General features: G+C 43.5%; 1 protein-coding gene across 5 annotated transcripts in view; it reads right to left on the bottom strand.

Annotated features, from left to right (window-relative positions):
* The window catches only part of ANKRD29 (ankyrin repeat domain 29), a 57,025-nt gene extending 36,276 nt beyond the window's left edge, over positions 1 to 20,749 (bottom strand). The window contains exons 1-3 of one of the 5 annotated variants that reach the window (XM_082697283.1): positions 20,608 to 20,726; positions 20,083 to 20,202; positions 9,197 to 9,326 (exon numbers count right to left, since the gene is read on the bottom strand). In XM_082697283.1, coding sequence (XP_082553409.1) covers positions 9,197 to 9,235 — 39 coding nt within the window. In that variant the 5' untranslated portion in view covers positions 9,236 to 9,326; positions 20,083 to 20,202; positions 20,608 to 20,726. Of the gene's footprint in view, positions 1 to 9,196; positions 9,327 to 20,082; positions 20,203 to 20,607 lie in introns of all 5 variants that reach the window. The other 4 variants (XM_082697284.1, XM_082697282.1, XM_082697287.1 and 1 more) reach the window with 4 other exon arrangements.
* Positions 20,750 to 21,649: the final 900 nt, after the last annotated feature.

The following is a 21,649-nucleotide window of genomic DNA, read 5'->3' as shown; positions in this document are numbered from 1 at the left end:
CATTCTAAAACAGCAGAATACACATTCTTCTCAAGTGTACATGTAACATTCACCAGAATAGATCACATATTACATCAAAAACAAATACTGACAAATTCAAAAGATTGTAGTCATATTATGCTTCTTTACTGACCAAAATGCTATGACTAGAGATCAACCACAAGAAAAAAAATCTGGAAAGAGCACAAATACATGAAGTTAATAACATTCTACTAAATAATGGATGGGTCAATGAAGAAATTAAGGAAGAAAGCAAAAACAAAGAAAAAAAATGAAAATGAAAACACAAAGGTCCAAAATTTTTGGAATATAGCAAAAGTGTTTCTAAGAAGGAAGTATATGGCAATACGGCAATACAGACCTATCTCAGAAAGCAAGAAAAATCTCAAATAAACAACCTAACCTAACATCTAAAGGAGCGAGAAACAAACAAACAAACAAAACCCAAAACCAAAAGGAAAAAAATAATAAAGATTAGAGCAGAAATAGATGATAAAGTAAATAAAAAAACAACAGATCAATGAAATCAGGATCAAAAAGAAAAGAGAGAGGATTAAAATAAAATCAGAAGTCAAAAAGGAGAAATAACAATGAACACCATTGAAATACAAAGAATTATTTAAATTCCTAGAAACATATATCCTACCAAAACTGAAACAGGAAGAAATAGAAAATCTGAATAGACCAGTTACCAGCAATGAAATTAAATCAGTAATCAAAAAACTCCCAACAAACAAAAGTCCAACGGGAATCCATCAAAATCCTTAAGGAGATCACAGGCAGCAACATCTTCAACCTCAGCTGCAGCAACTTCTTCCTAGAAACATCGCCAAAACCAAGAGAAGTAAGAGCAAAAATGAACTAGGACTTCATCAAGATCAAAAGATTTGGCACAGCAAAGGAAATAATCAACAAAACCAAAAGACAACCAACAGAATGGGAGAAGATATTTGCAAATGACATGTCAGATAAAGGGCTAGTGTCCAAAATCTATAAAGAACTTATCAAACACAACACCCAAAGAACAAATAATCCAATCAAGAAATAGGCAGAAGACATGAACAGACATTTCTGCAAAGAAGACATCAAAATGGCCAACATGAAAAAGTGCTCAACATCACTCGGCATCAGGGAAATACAAATCAAAACCACAATGAGATACCACCTCACACCAGTCAGAGTGGCTCAAATTAACGTCAGGAAATGACGGATGCTGGTGAGGATGTGGAGAAAGTGGAACCTTCCTACACAGTTGGTGGGAATGCAAGCTGGTGCAACCACTCTGGAAAACAGCATGGAGTTTCCTCAAAAAGTTGAAAACAGAACTACCCTACAACCGAGCAATTGCACTGCTGGCTATTTGCCCTAAAGATACAAATGTAGTGATCCAAAGTGGCACATGCACTTGAATGTTTATAGCAGCAACATCCACAGTAGCCAAACTATAAAAAGAACCTAGAGTCCATCAACAGATGAATGGATAAAGAAGATGTGGTATAAATATACAATGGAATACTATGCAGCCATCAAAAGAAATGAAATCTTGCCATTTGCAACATTGTATATAGAACTAGAGGGCATTATGCTGAGTGAAATAAGTCAACCAGAGAAAGACAATTATCATATGATCTCCCTGATATGAGGAATTTGAGAGGCAGGGCAGGGGTTCATGGGGAGTAGGGGGGAAAAAATGAAACAAGAAGGGATTAGGAGGAAGACAAACCATAAGAGACTCTTAGTCCCATGAAACAAACAGGGTTTCTGGAGTGTAGGGGGGTATGGAATGGGTGGCTAGGTTATGGACATTGGGGAGGGTATGTGCCATAGTGAGTGCTGTGAAGTGTGTAAGCCAATGATTCACAGACCTGTACCCCTGGGGCAAATAATACATTATATGTTTAAAAAAAAAAAAAACCCAAGACCAGATGGCTTCACAGGTGAATTCTACCAAACAATTCAAGATAATTCCTATTCTTCCCAAATTATCCAAAAAATATAAGAGGATGGAAAACTTTCAAATTCATTCTGTGAGGCTAGCATTACCCTGATACCAAAACCAGATAAAGACATTACAGAAAAAGTCTTAATGACTCCAGGTCATTAAGTCTGATGAACATAGATGCAAAAGTCTTCAAAAAATATTAGCAAACAGAACCCAACAATACAGTAAAACAATCATTCACTACAATCAAGTGGGTTTTATTCCTGGGATGCAAAGGAGGTTCAATATTTGCAAATCAATGTGATATGTTATATCAATAAGAGAAAGGATAAAAACCACATGAACATTTTAATAGAGGCAGAAAAAGCATGTGATGAAGTACATCCACTCATGATAAAAAATCCTCTGCGAAGTAGGAACATAGGGAACATATCTCAACATAATCAAGGCTATATATGAAAAAATCCACAGTGCACATCATACTCAATGGGGAAAACTGAGAGCTTTTCCCCCCAATACAGGAACAACACAAGGACGTCTACTCTCACAACTTTTATTCAACATAGTACTAGACATCTTAGCCACAGCAATTAGACAAAAAAAGGAAATAAAAGACATAAAATTCATTAGGAAGTAATAAAACTTTCACTATTTGCAAGTGACATGCTACTATACATAGAAAATCCTAAAGACTCCAGTGAAAAAATACTTTAGAACTGATAAATGAATTTGGTAATTTGCAGGATACAAAATCAATGTACAGAAATCATTTGCATTTCTATATACTAATAACAAAGTAGCAGAAAGAGAAATTAAGAAAACAGTCCCACTTGCAATTCCACCAAAAATAATAGAATACCTAGGAATAAACCTAACCAAGGATGAGAAAGAACTGTATTCTGAAAACTATAAGACATTGATGAAAGAAACTGAAGAGGACACAAACAAATAGACATTCCATGCTCATGGACTGGAAGAAAAAAATGGTTAAAATGTCCATATTTCCCCAAACAATCTATAGACTGAACACAATCTGCATAAAAACATTAAAAGCATTTTCTATAGAACAAGTAATCTTAAAATTTGTACAGAATCTCAAAAGACCCAGAATAGCCAAAGCAATCTTGAAAAAGAAAAACAAAGCTAGAAATACCACAATTCCAGATTTCAAGTTAAATTATAAAGCTGTAGGAATCAAAACAGTATGGTACTGGCACAAAAATAAACACATAAGTCAATGGAACACAATTGAGAGCCCAGAAAGAAACCCATGGTGTTATGGCCAATTAATCTTTGACAAAGGAATCAAGAATATGCAATGGGAAAAAGGCAGTCTCTTCAACAAATGGTGTTGGGAAAACCAGACAGGGACATGCAAAAGAATGAAACTGGACCACCTTCTTTACATCATACCCAGATGGATACCCAGATAAACTCAAAATGGATTAAGAACTTAAATATGAGACCTCAAACCATAGAAATTCTAGAAGAGAGCACAGACAGTAGTTTCTGTGACATCAGCCATAACATCTTTCTAGATATGTCTCCTGAGGCAAGGGAAACAGAAGGAAAAATTAAGCATTGGGACCACATCAAAATAAAATGTTTCTGCACAGCAAAGGAAACAACAGACAAAACTAAAAGCCTACTGAATTGGAAAAGATATTTGCTAATGACAAATCTGATAATGGATTAGTATCCAAAATGTATAAAGTCATACAACTAAACACCCCAAAATCAAATAATCCAATTTGAAAACAGGCAGAAGACATAAACAGACATTTCTCCAAAGAAGATATCCAGATGGCCAAAAGACACATGAAAAGATGCTCAACATCACTCCTCCTCAGGGAAATACAAATGAAAACCACAATGAGATACCACCTCACTCCTGTCAGTATGGCTAGAATCAAAACCACACACACACACAAAAGAAGTATTGGCGAGGATATGGAGAAAAAGGAACCTTCATGCACTGTTGATAGGAATGCAAATTGGTGCAGCCACTGTAGAAGATAGTATGTAGATTCCTCAAGAAATTGAAAATAGAAATACTCTAGGACCCAGGAATTGCGCTACTGGGTAGTTGCCCAAAGAATACAAAAACACTCATTTGAAGCGATATATGCACCCATATGTTTATTAAAGCATTATTTACAACAGCCAAGATATGAAAGCAGCCCAAGTGTCCATCAATATATGAATGGATAAAGAAGATACCTATAAAAAAAAGATACTTATCTATATATCTATACACACACACAGGAATATTATTCAGCCGTAAAAAAGAATGAAACCTTGCCCTTTGCAACAACATGGATTGATCTGGCCAGTATAATGTTAAGCAAAATAAGGCAGTCAGAGAAAGTAAATACAATATGATTTCACTCATATGTAGAAGCTAAGAAACAAAGCAAACAAACAAAAGGAAAAAAGGAGACAAACCAAGAAACAGACTCTTAACTACAGAGAACAAACTGATGGTTACTAGAGGAGAGATGGTTGGGGGATGAGTGAAATAGGTGAAAGGGATTAAGAATACACTAATATTAATGAGACTAAGTAATATATGGACTTGTTGAAGCATTATACTATACACCTGAAATTAACTAACACTGCATGTTAATTACACATTAAATTTTAAAAAGAAATCCAATCTGAATAAACAGTTATTCATCCTTTCCATGAGAGGTGAGAAAAAAATTTTTATTACAGGCTATACTTTTTTTAATACAGGTTATACTTGCTTCAAAATAAAAATCAATCATGAGGCACAAGGAGTACAGAGCAACTTAAATTTTGATATTTAAAAAGAAAGATAAAAAGTGTTATATGCATCTGCTTTAAAGGAAGGTGCCTTGAATGAAACAAAATATAAAAATACTTTATAAATTGTATTTCAACTTCACATCATGGTCAATTGAGAAAAAGAGGTTGAGGCAAAGGAGAAAGAGAATGAAGTAGTAGTATCTGTTGATGTATTTATTAAGCTAGACAAAAATGTTTCCTTTATATCCAAAATTATCAGGCTGGACAAACTATAATTTCCTAAAGGTTAAGGTTAATTTATTTCACTGGCTAATGTTAAAATGTACCTTTTAAAACCAACTGATTTTGAACATTGGATACAGTGGATATAAATGTGGCGAAGACCACAACAAACACTACAATGACCTTCATACGTCTTAAAAGGCTAGAGGGAGCTTGCCAGTGCTCATCTGATGGTTATTGTGCATTAGAGAGATAAAGGAGGCAAAAAATGTAAACATCATGAGAAGACCACTTTAATATAGGAATGAAGGTGAAATGTTAGCAAATCAAGGATTTGCTGTGTTGTGGGTGGCCTACAGATAATGAATTCATACTTGAAATGTTTTTTGTTGGAAGTTTGAGCATGGCCATGAACTTGAGGTTGGGAGCAGTTCCCAAGAGAGCCCCAGATCCTTTCCTTGCACTGCATCCGCTCTCCTCGGAGTTCCAGGTGGACCAGATGTAGGGTCCCATTGGCCAGAGTAGGACTAGTCTGAGGTCATTCACCACCTGGGTCATTCTGTAACCCAGACTCTATGTCCAGGTGGCACCTGAAGGAGGTAGAAATCCTCCCAATGAAATTTCAAGGGGAACCAAGTCCTGTATTGCTCCCAAATATCTTTCTGTTTCTGTTACCGCCAACCTTACATACCCTTTCAAAATCAACAAGCTGTCTGAAATTACCATCTAGACTTGCTCCATTGTTTTTAAAATTTTTTTAATAATTTATTTTTTTAAAGATTTTTAAAAAATTTATTTGACAGACAGAGATCACAAGCAGGCAGAGAGAGGAGGAGGCAGCCCCCCCCCGCTGAGCAGAGAGCCTGATGTGGGCCTTGATCCCAGAACCCTGGGATGACGACCTGAGCCGGAAGCAGAGGCTTTAACCCACTGAGCCACCAGGCGCCCCTAAATAATTTATTTTTTAATTAAAATTTTAGGTAGTTAACATACAGTGCAATATTGGTTTCTGGAGTGGAGTTCAGTGATTCATCACTTACATACAATACCCAGTGCTCATCATAGCAAGTGCCCTCCTTAATACACATCACCCAGATAGTCTATCCCCCATCAACCCTCAGTTTGTTCTCTACTGCTAAGAGTCTGTTGGGGCACCAGGGTGGTTCAGTTGGCTAAGCGTCTGCCTTCAGCTCAGGTCATGATCCCAGGGTACTGGGATTGAGTCCTGCATCAGGCTCCCTGCTCAGTGGGGAATCTGCTTCTCCCTCTCCCTCTGCCCCTCCTCTACACTTGTGTCCTCTCTCTCAAATAAATAAAATCTTTTTTTTTATTTTAAAAAAGATTTACTTATTCATTTTATTTGACAGACAGAGATCACAAGTAGGCAGAGAGACAGGTGGGGGGGGCAGGCTCTTCAACATGGGGCTCCATCCCAGGACCCCGAGACTATGATCTGAGCTGAAGGCAGAGGCTTTAGCCCACTGAGCCACCCAGATGCCCAATAAAATCTTTTTTTTTTTTTTTTAAAGGATCTATTATGGCTTGTTTCCCTCTCTCCTTTTTTTCTTTTTGCCCTTTCCATATGTTCATCTGTTGTCTTTTTTAAATTCCATATGTGAGTGAGATCAAGATGGTATTTGTGTTTCTCTGACTGACTTATTTCACTTAGCAAAATACACTCTAGCTCCATCCATTTTGTTGCATATGACAAGATTTCATTTTTGATGGCTGAGTAATATTCCATTAACATACACACATGTGCTTGTGCACATACCACATCTTCTTCATCCATTCTTCCATTGATGGACTTTTGAGGTCTCTCCACAGAGAGCTATTGTTGATAATGCTGTTATAAATACTGGGGTGCATGTTTCTCTTTGAATCTGTATTTTTGTATCCTTTGGGTAAATACCTAATATTGTGCATGAGAAGATGCTCAAAACCACTGGGCATCAGGGAAATACAAATCAAAATCACAATGAGATACCACCTCACACCAGTCAGAATGGCTCAAATTAACAAGTCAGGAAACGACAGATGTTGGTGAGGATGGGGAAAAAGTGGAAGCCTCCTACACTGTTGGTGGGAATGCAAGCTGGTGCAGCCACTCCGGAAAACAGTGTGGAAGTTCCTCAAAAAATAGAGCTATCCTATGACCCAGCAATTAGACTCACTCCTTTGGGTTAAGGAATCATTCTTCCAGAAAGCTGTGAATAAAATGAGTTTCATTGTTGTTGTTGTTGTTTTTTTAAAGATTCTATTTATTTGACACAGAGAGAGAGATCACAAGTAGGCAGAGAGGCAGGCAGAGAGGAGGGGGCAGGAAGCAAGCTCCCCACTGAGCAGAGAGTCCAATGTGGGGCTTGATCCCAGGATCCTGAGACCATGTCCTGAGCCGAAGGCAGAGGCTTAACCCAATGAGCCACCAGGTGCCCCATAAAATGAGTTTTTATTTCAAATGAGGAAGAGTCAACACATTAGTATTGTTCATAGAAGCAAAATTTCTGATTGAGATAGCAGACCAAGAGAGACAGAGGATGAGCTCTGAGGGGATTGGAGGTAGCAGGACAAGTCACACACTTTCCAAGGAGGAAAGGATGCTGGGGAGGCTGAGAATACGGGTTACTTACTATCTTGGGGGCAGAATGTGTGTAGCACTGAGAGGTGGCCCGTAGGACACTGAAAGTCAGGAAAAAGTTATAGGGGTGGCTGAGAAAAGGTGACTTCAAGGAAAAGAGGAAACGTGGTCATCATTACGATCAGGGGGTGAGGCCCTAATGAAAACCAGAGCTCCTATGCCATTATGGCCCAGTGTGGCACTGCTGCCCAGAAGACCCATGTATGACTGGTGTGACAAGTTCACAGATGCCTGACCTCATATCAGTCTGGGTCCCAGCAAGGAGCAGAGGGCGTAGTCACACTGGGATAGCTGGAAGAAAGTTTAGTGATTTTTAAAGCTGTGCCCCGGGCACAGGACACTACAAGAACAATGTTGGACTGGGAGCTAGCGGCAACCCGGCTCCCTTGCCAGCCTAGCCTGAAGGCACAGGGTGGTGGGGGAGGGCAGTGACTCCCAGGACACAGAACTAGAGCACTGCTGCCAGACAGAGCAGGACCACCAGGTTCCCCGACATCCCTGTCCTCCTGCCCTTCGATTCCTACCAGCGTTCCCATGGCCACCCCAAATGGAGGCCAGAGGGAAGCAAGTCCACTAGGCCCTACCTTTCAGGCTCTGGGACACAGAGCCAGCTGAAGAGGGGTCTGGGTGGGTCTGGAGGTGCAGACCCAAGACACTGCACACCGATGCCCCCAGTGGGCAAAATGGAGCCAACCCGGATATCTCAGGGTGCAGCTGATCGCACTTACCAAACTTGTGCAATACAAGTTGGAAATGCCACATCCTGTTTTTGGGAAAACTATAAGGCTCCCTTGAAAACATCTTTATCCCTAAAATACAAATACTTGTTCTCTCAGTCTCTCAGTCTTCCTGATCCCTCACGATGCATCGCCCTGCTGAGTACAGAGGAATCCCTGCTTCTGTCTGGGGAGGGACCATCATTCCCAGATGATGACTGCCAGTGGGCAGTAGTATCCATCTTTAGACCCTTACTCGCCAGTGAGTGTACTGATGTTTGCAACGATAATGAAAGGTAAGAGGCTGGGTGGCGGCTTCTGTTCTCAGTTCTCTTCTCCTTGTAGAAAAACCCAACTTACACACTCACGGCAGTCTGAATTATCTCCACTTCCCATGGAAGCCGTTGGTTTGAATTCTGTGACTAAAAACGCTTTTCTTCTTGGACCTTGCCAATTCTAATTCCCAGTGAAGTGCCTCTTTCCTTACTGTGGTTGCTTTCCGTTTTCGGCATGTAATGGTTTCCCTAATATGTCTTTAAATTTTTTAAATATTTATTTATTTGAGAGAGGAGAGAGCGCATATGCGTGTAAAGTATGTGAGTCGTGGGGAGAGGCAGAGGGAAAGAATCCCAAGCAGACTCCCCACTGAGCACAGAGACTGACTTGGGGCTCCATCTCATACCCCGAAATCACGACCTGAGCAGAAATCAAGAGTTGGACCCTTAACCCACGGAGTCACCCAGTGCCCCCTAACCCCGAATATGTTTTTACATTCACCAAGGTACCCTGGACTTTATAAAGGATAAAGCAAGCATACAGAGCGAGTAGGTAAGCACCGTAAAGGGCAATGTATTCGGGAGCTGCTCTCATGCCGGCAGGGGAAATGGCGTGCCCTTGGCATGCATATACCGCAGGAATCCATCCGTACACTGTCCCTGCAGTCCACATCCACTCGACCGCTGTTCAGCAACAGCCTAAGCAGGGCCAGGTTGCCTCTCCTTGCTGCCCAGAAGGCGGCGTTGGCAAGTGGAGTTTCCTTCTGCAGAAGCAAAATGAGACAGGATCTTAAACTTGACATCCGTTAAGTTGACATCCGTTAATGTGCTTCTACGCAAAGATATGCCATTCAAAAAGCAGAATTTCCGGATGTGTCGTAGCATGGAAAAGACAGCTCCTCCCGCGACGGAGGACTGTAACATACTTGGCTATGGAACACATTCTATTTTGTACCAGATACGGGAGTGTTGTTACAAAGAGCAGCATTGTTGATAATATAGCACTATTAATATCTTATTTCCCACGAGTGCTCTCACTTTCCTGCCTCTGTGTCTTTGTTCACAGTTTCCTTTTTGCTTGAGAGGAGTTTTCCCCCATCCTTCAAGACTAAGGCTCTGCTTAAGTGCTATTTCCTCCCTGAAACATTCCTAAATCCTTCTTCCCCTTTAAGCAGAGAGAAATCTCTCCCAATTCTGACCTCCCCAAACCACACTTTTTCTAAGCCCTCAGCTTTCTATCTGATTCCAGCTTTCTGGGTCAAGGCCTCCCCTGTGCCCTACACCTAATTTTCTTTGCTGGAAACTTGCCAGAGGATTCAGTGAAGAATTAGGAACTCTGGGCAGAAAACACTGTTACATGTCCTCATACGGATCTTTCTTTCCACTGCTGCCTTAAAGTTGCAAAGTTAATGTTGGAATCATCCTATGGAAGGAATAGAGCTGGCAAACAGTTCTTCAAAAATCAAAGTGGCAGAGTTGACTGAAGTACAGCTGCCTTTCCTAAAACACAACAGTTTGTTTTGGGTCTATAGAGAAGAGTCCAAGCCAGGGGAGGGTGGGGGGTGGAGGGTGGAGGGGAGGCTCTGGAACCAGACAGCTCTGGGTTTCAACCCTAGCCCTGGGCAAGTGACTTGGCCTTGGTGAGTCTTACACCACCTGCCTTGAAGTTTTAGGTAAGGATTAAATGATGTAGGTTAATTGGTGAATACAGTACCCAACACATCATAAATGCTTACAGGTACTAGCTTTTCCCCCTCTGTCCACTTTTCTTTAGAACGTTAGAATCAGTAGGCAAAATTAAATTGAGTATTGGTACTATGAAGAATTTTTCTGGCCTCAGGAAATTTTCTAGCGTTCAAATTGTTTAATAAAAGCATGTTTTGGGTGGGCTTAAAACACCCATCTCACCCCAACCCCTTTTATGTGCTATTATCTGATAAGTAGTAAAGTATATACTGATAAAGTAGTAAATTTAGTATCTTACTCACCTATGCTAAGTTAAAAAGAAAACACAACAATGTCACCCACAACAAGGAGCCATCTGATAATCAATTTTTTTTTTTAAATTTTTAAGTAATGTTCACACCCAGTGCAGGGCTCAAGCTCACAACCCTGAGATCAAGAGTCTCATCTACTCACTGAACCAGCCAGGCGCCTGTCCACAGAGCCATCTAAAGTGAGAGCATTGTGAGAGCACCATGAAGCGGGTATTTGTTGGTATGAGGATTTCTTTTCTGCAGTCCTTCAGCTCACCCACAATTTAGTGCTCTCGTGCGTGCTTGGAGGAGAACATGGACAAGTAGGGAGTGCTAAGCACGTTGCAAACATACTTTGAATAGTTTCCTGGCTCAGGTAGGAGGAAAACAAAAATCCCTTCAAATTCCGGATGAACAATGTGCTTTCCCTAAAAGCATAAATGTTATGGTTCCAGTTTTCAGGCCAAATTGCAATGGTGACCTTCACACCCAGGGCTGGCGGCTTTTGTACCAGGCTGGGTCCCCCATTACAGCTGTCGGTGACTGGCTGAAGTGATGGCCAGCCAGGTCTGACTTGTATCAGAAATCACGAAACTGGGGTGCCTGTGAGTTAAAGCCTCTCCCTTCGGCTCGGGTCATGACCCCAGGGTCCTGGGATTGAGCCCCGCATCGGGTTCCCTGCTCAGCTGGAGGTCTGCTTCTCCCTCTGCCTGTTGCTCCCCCTACTTATGTGTGTACTCTCTCTCTCTTTCTCACTATCAAATAAATAAATAAAATCTTTAAAAAGAAAAAAAAGAAAGAAAGAAAAAAAAAATCACAAAACAATGCCCTTTCCATAGGGAGATTGCACAAGGCCAAAATGAAGCCTGGAGGGTGAATTAGGAAGAGAACTTAATTCGTACCAGGAGCAGCTCTGCTGGCTTTTTCTGAAACAGGAAGACTTGAGAGTAATAAATTGTAAATCATTTTTAGTGATTTTGTTGTTTCTCTTTAACCTCAAATTATTTTCAAAAACCTCTGGAAACCACAAGCTTCTATTGTCATAATAATTTCTCTGGCCTTGAAGATAGCCTCAGGGCTTTCTCTCCTGTCAGGGCTAGATTCCTTGGTTTCCCACAAGGTTTTAGAAACTGAGCTTTTTGAAAAGCCAGACAGATTTCATTCTCCTTCAAGTGTCTGATGTACTGGGAGGTGGAGGCAAGGAGAGTTGATTTGGGCTAAGAAAGAGCTGAGTTCAAGTCCTGAGTCTGCTACTTCCTAGCTCTGTGACCCGGGGCATGTTATTTAACTTCTCTCTGTCCCACTAAAATGGGACTAATAATGCCAGGAATAGTGCCTCTACCATGTGCTGTTGGAGAGTTAAAGGAAAGAATACATGTCAATTCAGTTTGATGACGAACACTCAAGAAATGCTAGCTATAAATGCACAGTCCTTTGAAATTCATTTGCTTGGTCAATGGCCTATATTAGGGACAGTGGTACTGACCAGGGTTTAGGATAAGGGGTATGAGTCAACCTTGATCTCCGCTCTAATGGCTTTACAGCCCAGGAGGTAAGCAAGTCATGCCAATAGGCAGCAGATGTAATCCCAGGTACTAGAGCAGGAATGCAGGTTACTTGTGAGAGCAGAGAATGGCTGAGCCTTTATGAAGGAGGCAGCCAGGAATGGCTTCAAAGAGAAGGAATTCTCGAAAACAGTCTCCAAAGATGAACAGAGAGCTGGGTAAAGAGCATCTCAGGCAGACAAGGCAGTGAAGCAAAGACATGGAGGCTCACCCCAGTGTGCTGGGAACTGTCCTTAGCTCAGAAGGGCTGGACTGAAGGATGGGAGTGGAGAAAGGTCAAGGGACTGATAGCAGACAGGGCCAGATCCTGAAGGATCTGCTGTGCCGTGCTATGGGGTTTGCCTGGGCACTGGGGAGCCAAGGCAGAGCTCTAAGGTGAGGAGATACTATTGGTTTTGTGTTTTAGGAAGATCCCTGTGGCAGCCTCAGGGAGAATGGATTGATGCCTGGAGCCGGACTGAGGTTGGTGTCTATAGGGTTAGGGAACTATTGTATAGACAGGGCAGGAGAAAATGAGGGCCAGAGCTCAAGCAACAATAGTGGGGTGGGAGAATGAGAGAGACTAGAGAAATTTTAAGGAACCAAACTGAACAGTTTTGGTCTGCGACCGAATACGCAGGAGAAGGTGGCAGGAGGCCCCTGGACTGACCCCTGGGGTTCTGGTTTGAGTGCCTGGTTGAGATGGTGCCATTCCCAAAAGTGGGGAATGCTGTAAGAAGGACAGGCTTTGGGGGAAAATGATGAGATCAGCTGTGAACCCGCTTTCAGTGCCTAAGGGGTGTTGTGGGGAAATGACCACCATAAACATGGCTAAGCTCTCCTACCACGCTGCTAAGGCGGACACAGTCAGTGGAGGGCAGTTATCTTGCACTAAGACTTAGTGCTTATGTGTACCAGCTGGTACCTGCTCCGCACATACTACCTCATTGAACCCCCACCAGAGCTCGGAGAGGTGGGCACTGTCGCTATGCCACTGCTCAGGTGAACTAAGGGAAAAATGACAGGCAGGCTTCAGACCCAGGCCGTCAGGTGCTTGGGGCTGCCCTTTTAGCCATCCCACTGGCCGGCCTCTGGAGGAATTCTGTAGAAAGCAAGGAATAAGGCAGCACTGACCCCGATGGCCTGCTTCCCTACCTCATTCCAAGTCCCCTGACCTCCCTTCTCTTTGGGGTCGATGCACATCACCTTGGCTTGATAATTTCCAAATCTCCTCCGGCCTGAAACGCATATCATCATAAGTACTGGCGAGTGAAAGAGGGGCAAGTCCTTTAGCCTTTGAAGGAGATGATGCACATGGAAATGCTTTACTATTTAACCTCTTTCTTGGTTTTTCTGATCTCTACAGTGAGGCCGGTGAGCCTCGCTCAGGCAGGCTTGTAGGTCGCAACATCAGGAGGACAGCAGCTCCAACCAACACTGCCATCTTGCTCTGTACTGGGTGTCCTTCCACTGCTCTGATGCATTAATTCCCAGAACAGCCGCATGACATCGGAGTTTTTTTATTCTTTCCATTCTTTTTTTTAAAAAGATTTTATTTATTTATTTATTTGAGAGAGACATCAAGAGCACAAGCAGGGAAATGGTTAGAGGGAGAGGGAGAAGCAGGCTCCCCGCTGAGCAGGGAGCCCGACATGGGGCTTGATCCCAGGACCCTGGTTTCATGACCTGAGCTGAAGGCAGACATTTAACCAACTGAGCCACCCATGTACACACATAATCCCATTCTTTTTTTTTTTTTTTTTAAGATTTATTTATTTGACAGAGAGAAATCACAAGTAGACAGAGAGGCAGCCAGAGAGAGAGAGAGAGGGAAGCAAGCTCCCTGCCGAGCAGAGAGCTCGATGCGGGACCCGATCCCAGGACCCTGAGATCATGACCTGAGCCAGACTCAGTGGGTTAAGCCTCTGCCTTCGGCTCAGGTCATGATCCCAGGGTCCTGGGATTGAGCCCTGCATCGGGCTCTCTGCTCAGCGGGGAGCCTGCTTCCCCCACTCTCTCTCTGCCTGCCTCTCTGCCTACTTGTGATCTCTGTCTGTCAAATAAATAAATAAAATCTTAAAAAAAAAAAGATGAGGTAATGAGGCACAGTAACAAATCACTCAAGGTCATAGAGTTAAGAAGTAATAGAAACGGCATTCAAACTCAACTCCAAGTCAAGTCTGAGGTTTTATATCTTATACCCTGGGAGAAAAACTAAGTGTAAACTTCCACATATGCCATATTTTCTTTTCCTTTTCTCCCCTTTACTGGCAGGATTTTGGCTCATGCTCTGTTCATTATTACACTACCAGCAATTAGTCACAGGAAGGACGGGAAGAGAAGGGAAATTGCTACTTGTACAGAACTGGAATTCTGTTTAAAAGCTAAGAGGGGGTAGAGATTTAAACCATCAGTTTAAAAAAGGGTTTAGAATACTGTGGGTTTCGATTGTTAATTCCACCAAGAGAACATTAGTAATGAATTTCTTCGATGTTAGCAGCCACATTAAATAAGGATAGAATGCAGGACTGAGAAGCCATGAGCAAAAGGACACTTTTGCGATGTCACTGTCTATTCTTTTTAAGATTTTAAAATTAATTTGAGAGAGTGAGAGCAGGGGTAGGAGCAGAGGGAGAAGGACAAGCAGACTCTATGCTGAGTGAAGAGCCTGATATGGGGCTTGATCTTAGGACCCTGAGACCATGACCTGAGCCGAAACTAAAAGTCAGATGCTTAATGGCAGAGCCACCCAGGCACCCTGTCACTGGCTATTTTAACACATTGTCCCCTTCATGCTAAGTACTTGAAATTTTCAGAATGCTTGATAAACATTACAGAAGCCTAAATCCTATGTTGTATTGTTACACTTCTAATGATGATGGGAAACTAGAGAGAAAAAGTACGTGATTTGCGCCAAGCATTCTACCTTAGAGGTCAGTAAACATTTCCAAACTCAGAACTCGAGACCATGTGGAAGGTCTAAGACATGTATGTCAAGCATAGGCTTATCTATAGAGATAGAAAGTAGAGTAGCAGTTATCTATAGCTGGGATGTTTGGAGTGAGGGATAGAGAGTGATTGCTAATGGGCATGTGATTTATTTGGGGGGGGGATGATCAAAACATCCTAAAATTGTGCTGATGGTTGCACAACTCTGAATATACTGAAAACCACTGAAATGAACACTTTCCATGGGTGAGTTATATGGTATGTTTCAATAAAGTTGTTTAAAAACATATGTGGCTTTGTAAATTTATTTTCCTGTAGTTCAAATAATTTTAGCTGACAGGTAAACTGAAGCCAATTATGAGATGATTTACGTACTTTCAGAACAAGGATGGAAAATACAAGTCCCCCTACTTTTAGCCCAGCCATGAGCAGCTTCTAAGACCAAGGTGAAACATGGTATTGAGACACTCTGTCCTCTCCGGGAAGACGTGCTCAAGAAAGATGCAGGCATGGTTTTATCTCTAGCGATGTTTCCTCTGTGGTGGTGACCTCCTTCACCACGTGAAGAGTCTCCTTCCTCATTGTGTTAGGTTTTTGGCAACCTCAGGCCTGAAGAGTAAGTCCTGATACAGCCATTTACAGAGTCACAAGTTGGTAGACTGAAATCTGTGACCTTTATTCCACAAAAAGGCGCAGACCTGCACTCTGAGTTTGCTTTTACTTTAAAAAATAATTCTAACAAACGTGTCTGTTTTCCCAACCAGAACGGAGGAGAACTTGCCAATTTGGAAAGAGGAAGTTTACTGGAGGCAGACCGGTGATTGCTGATAGCTTAATGGAGCAAGGAGGAGCTGCAAAAGGGTCTGTATGGCTCAGAAGCAAAGAGCTCTACACGCCGTGACTCTACATTATCAATACGAGGCTAACTTGTGACTAGTGATGCTCTGTTGAACCTCCCACAGACTCGGCCAACCGCTTTGGAGACCCAGGGACGAGGCCTATGAGACTTTCAGAGTCTTGTGAAAATAAAGTTAATCTATGGCTCTAAAATCAAAGTGAATCAATAAAAGAGTTAGAAAATGTACCATCTTTGTCAACTCTATTCACTGCTAAATTTGGTATTCATAAAATATTAATGGCACATGAAAATAATTTGTAGGTCTGATTTTCTCTCTGCACAAGAATTATTATATATGGACACTGCAGAAAAATCATGGGCCAATATAAATTAAATGTTACTCATGGCTAAATTGCTTTAATAGCAATATAATAAACACCCTTCCAAAAATGTACAATAAGAAGTCTATCATCTTGGGCAGAGGGCACATTTTAATATGCCTGATGGTATGCCTGCTAGGGCTAGTGCAGGCTCTGTTGATGGGCGTGCTACTCTGCTTCCCTTGCCCTCAGGCCTTCCCTGTGTGCTGTGCGGAAGTCCACTTCGTGAAAAATCAACTCCATGTCCTTAACCTAACACAGTGTCTCCTCTGTCTCCCTGCTCTAAGCTCCAGGTGTCTCCCAGCTGTTGGGGACTAAGCCTTCTCCCACACCAGCCCCGAGGGGAAAATGCTCTTAGGCTCTCCTCACTTGTTTTGAAGATACCGCCCTTCCGGTCAAGTATACAAACCTCTGCTCCTTCAGGACTCAGGCCATCCCACCTACTTCTCCTGTGCCTCGCCTCGCCTAATAGCTGTCACGTCCTCGTCATTCTCCCTTCTTCACGGCAAATTCTGGCACTTCCCTTCCTACCCACCCCAATTCTGATCTCATCCTGGCCTTCACTTTACAAAACATGGATAAGGTTTGCTCAACCTCACCTGCTTTCCTCTAACCCCAACGGAAGAGAGTTTCCTCTCCACCTGTCTGGGGGAACCCCTACAAGGAATGAAGCCATGCTCTCACACTCTGCCTCGCCCCCCTCCTGCATGCTTCCTCACTCAGCTCAGCCATCCCCTCCATTGAGCCTCCCTATCATCATTTCAAATACTTACTTATTTTCTGATTTACATACTACAAAATTCACCCTTTTAAAGCATATAATTCGGTGGTTTTTAGTGTGTTCCTAAGGTTGCATTATCATCATGAGTCCAGAACATTTTCATCACCTCCTACCTATTAACAATCTCTCTCCATCCCCCGATTCTTCCCTAGCCCCAGGGAACCAAGAATCTGCTTTCTGTCTCTATGGATTTGCTTATTCTGATCATTTCATATAAGTGGCATCATATAATATGTGGCCTTTTGGGTCTGGCTTCTTTTACTCAACATAATGGTATCCAGGTTCACCCACATTATAGCATGTGTCACAGTTTACTTCTTTTTTTATGGTGAATGATATTCTATTGTGTGGATACACCATGGTATGGACTGAAGATTTGTGTCCCTCCTTGCCCCCAAACTCATATGTTGAAGCCCTAATTTCCAATGTGACAGTATTTGGAGGTGAGTCCTTTAGGGAGGTAATTAGGTTAGATGAGATCAAGAGGGTACTGCCCCCATGACGGAATCAGTGTTCTTACAAGAAAAGGAAGAGACGGGGCGCCTGGGTGGCTCAGTGGTTTGGGCTGCTGCCTTCAGCTCGGGTCATGATCTCAGGGTCCTGGGATCGAGCCCCACATCGGGCTCCCGGCTCCGCGGGAAGCCTGCTTCCCTCTCTCTCTCTCTCTCTCTCTGCCTGTCTCTCTGCCTACTTGTGATCTCTGTCTGTCAAATAAATAAATAAAATCTTAAAAAAAAAAAGAAAAGAAAGAGACACCAGAGATTTCTTTCTCAATAGGAGGATCCAGTGAGAATGTGGCTGTTACCAAGCCAGGAAGAGATCTCTCATCAGACAGCAAATCTCCAGCACCTTGATCTTGGACTTTCCAGCCTCCAAAACTGTGAGAAATTAAATGCCTGCTGTTCAGGTGCCTGGTTGGCTCAGTCATGAAGCGTCTGCCTTCAGGTAGGGTCATGATCCCAGGGTCCTGGGATCGAGCCCCACATTGGGTTCTCTGCTTGTGTTCCTGCTCTCGCTGTCTCTCTCTCTCTCTCTCTGTCAAATAAATAAATAAAATCTTAAAAAAAAAAAGCCTGATGTTTAATCTACCCACTCTATAGTATTTTGTTATGGCAGCTCAAGCTAATACATACATTTTGTTTATTATCAATGATAAACAAAACGATGGGCATTTGGGTTGCTTCTACTTTTTGGCAATTATGAATAACAAAATTAATATTTGTGTCAAGTTTTTGCGTAAACATGCATTTTCATTTCTTTTGGGTATATATGCAGGAGGGGAATTGCTGGGTCATATGGTAACTCTACGTTTAACTTTTGGAAAAATAACCAGATTGTTTCCTAATATGATTGCGTTACTTTGTACCCCTACCATGGAGATATGAAGACTTGACTTTATCTACATTCTTGCCAACACCTGACACTGTTTTGTTGATTATAATCATCCTAGTGGGTATGGAGTGATGTCTAATTATGGTTTTGATGTGCATTTCCCTAATGACTAAAGGCATTGAGCATCTTTTCAGGTGCTTATTGGCCATTGGTGTATTTTCTTGGGAGAAACGTCTGTTCATCTCCTTTGCCCGTTTTTTTTTTTTTTTTTAAGATTTTATTTATTTATTTGACAGAGATTACAAGCAGGCAGAGAGGCAGGCAGAGAGAGAGGGAGGAAGCAGGCTCCCCGCTGAGCAGACAGCCCGATGCAGGGGCTCAGATCCCAGGACCCTGAGATCAGAACCTGAGTCGAGGGCAGAGGCTTTAACCCACTGAGCCACCCAGGCGCCCCTCCTTTGCCCATTTTTAAATTGGGTTATTGTCTTTTTGTTGTTGGGATATTTGTCATCATTTAAAGATGGTCACGTCTCTACCATTTTAAAGCAAACAAACCCTTGGCCAACTCCAAATCCCTACTGTGGCCACTGTTTCTTGCAGAATTTTTTGAAACAGCTCTAGACCCTGGTGGTTCCTACCCACTCTCTTTTGAAGCTATTGCAATCAAGCTCCTGAAGCCAGCATGTCACTAAAACTGCTCAGAGCAAGGTCACCAGTGGCTGTTTGTTACTAAACACAATGGACACTTTTTAATTCCCAGCTTGATTTCTCTGCAGTATTTATCACTGAGTTCCTCCCCATCTTTACCAAAGGATTAGAGATCCTTGGCTTCCATATCAGCACATGCTTCTGATTGTTCTCATACATTGCTGACTGCTCTTCAGTTTTCTAAATGGGCTTCTCTTATTCTGCTCATTCTCAAAGTTTGATCTTAGAGATTTTGTCTTCAGTGCTCTGCTTTCCACTTTTACATGGTCTCAGGGGGGCAATCACATTCATTCTCACGGGTTTAATTACCACCTAACACTGCTCACTCCTATATCTCATCTCTACCTCCTGCCTAGACTATACTCCGGCGTTCCCAGTATGTAGATCTAATCAACATCTCTTTCTGGACTTCCGTCTATCCTTAAACTTTACATGTCTCAAACCAAACATTTTATCTTTACCTCTCTAGTCTTCCCTAACTTAAGGAAAAACATCAATTACAGAATTTCATGGATTAAAAATTTTTTAAGTCACTCACATTTGTTTATTTCCTTCCATTCCAGATACCTGTTCCCTAGTCCCTACCATTTAACAAGAGGACCCCAGCTCTGCCTCCCTTCTTCAAACTGTGGCCAGAGATCTTTCTAACATGCAAATCTCAACATATCAGTCCTCTTTATAGGAGTTACTGTAGGAGATGGAAGCTAGACACATTAGGGTTTCAATGTTAAAACCATTCATTTACTGGCTGCAGGACCGTGATGAGTTACTTAACTTTTCCATGTTTTAGTGTTCTTGCTTTAAGGGGGGGAAAAAAAAGGCGAGAAACACACGAAAGTACCATTTCACGGATCTTCCTGAGGATTCAGAAGGTGCGCCCAGACGCCCTTGGCTGAGTCAGGCACATTTTAAGTGCTCAACACATTTTAATTATTTTTATTAGGACCTCTCAATAGAGGCAAATCAAGTACCGTTACTTTCATCCTGAAATGTGAGGATTAAATGGAATGACCTGGAACTCTTAAGACTCCTTTGGACACTGAAGCCAGGTAATCAGCGGCAGCTCCATTCTGCTGGGCACTCAGCTTCAGCGTCCAAAAAGTGCTCTGGAGAGGAGGCGACAGGGGTGCCGCTGGCATTCAGAAAGGAGAACCCAGGATCAGGAATTGGTGCCGCAGCCCGGGTCTCTCCCCGGGGCGCGGCCACGGGACAGCGCTGACCTCGGGCTTCTTCCCGCCCCCGCCCGTTACCCCGGCGACGGTCCCCGCCGCCCCTTCGCTTTGCGGCCGGGCTCTCCTGACCTGCCGCCGCAAGTACCGAAAGCCTTTCAAGCAAAGCCCACACCGCCAAACCACCAACCACAGGAGCCACATCGCCCGGTACCTTCCCTCCGTCCCCCGCCAGCACCCAGGGCGGCGCTCACTCCACCCTGCGGGCCCCCCGGCGCCAGCCACCCCGGGAGCTCCCCTGGTGCGGGCCCGCCGCCGGAGGTCTTCCGCCCGACCCGGCACTCCCTCCCCGAGCCCGCGGCGCTCACCTTGAAGGACATCCTGCACATGTCCGCGGCCACGCCAGCGAGACCGCGGCGCTTCCGGCCCGGGGCGCCCGCCCCAGCCCGCCCTCCCCTCCCCGCCGCGTTCCGCAGTGGGGCGGTCTCCCGCGCCGCGCGCTCCCGCCGCCGCCTCAGACCGGGCCACGCGGGGAGGGCGGGGGCGGGACCACCGGGGGCGGGGCGGGGCGGAGACGGGGCCGCCGGGGCCCTGGGGAGTGGGCCTGCTGTGGTCCGCGCGCGCACGCACCCACCCGCTCCGGCCCGCCGCTCGCCTACCCCGCACACGCAGTACTCCGCTGGTGTTTTGCGGACTCTGCACGCACACAAACACACCACATTGCTCACACATCCGCAGCCTCACACACACACACCAGTGTACGCACCACGCTGCGCACATTTTCCGCGTTCAGCACACTGGCGTCCACGCACCCGCCCTCTCCACGCTTTCCACGTTCATCCGCATTCCTGTTACACACACACACACACACACACACACACACACACACGAATCCCACAGAATACTCCCACACTCACATCCGCATATACGCACTACGCACCCGCCCCTCTCACATCTTCCAAAAGAGCGCGGTCTGCATCAGAGGACTCCCAACCATCGGTACAGCACAGACGTTGGTGATGCGGATGGAACAGGAGGAAAAAATTCACCCATCCTCCTTCCACCCTTCCAAATAGTTATTTTCATTTTTATTTTAGTCGTTTTAGGTTTTCTTTTCTTTCTCTTCCTTTTATTTTCTAATAATGTATTTTTGTTTTGTTTTGTTTGTTACGTTTTCCTCCTGGGAAAGAGCTGGGAAACACGTTTTTTGACTGAATGGGTGATATGTGGTATTTTCCTTTTCAAAGGTGGAGGGCAAAATTGGGAATGTTACTCAAGGACATCCCACTAGGATGACACCAGCCGCCTCCCCCTTAAGACCTTTTTTTTTTTTAATTTTTATTTTTTATAAACATATATTTTTATCCCCAGGGGTACAGGTCTGTGAATCACCAGGTTTACACACTTCAC

The sequence above is a fragment of the Mustela nivalis genome, assembly GCF_964662115.1.
Source record: "Mustela nivalis genome assembly, chromosome: 14".
NCBI classification, from domain to species: Eukaryota; Metazoa; Chordata; class Mammalia; order Carnivora; family Mustelidae; genus Mustela; species Mustela nivalis.
Note: the sequence above shows the minus strand (reverse complement) of the source record. Positions and strands in the feature narration are given on the sequence as shown.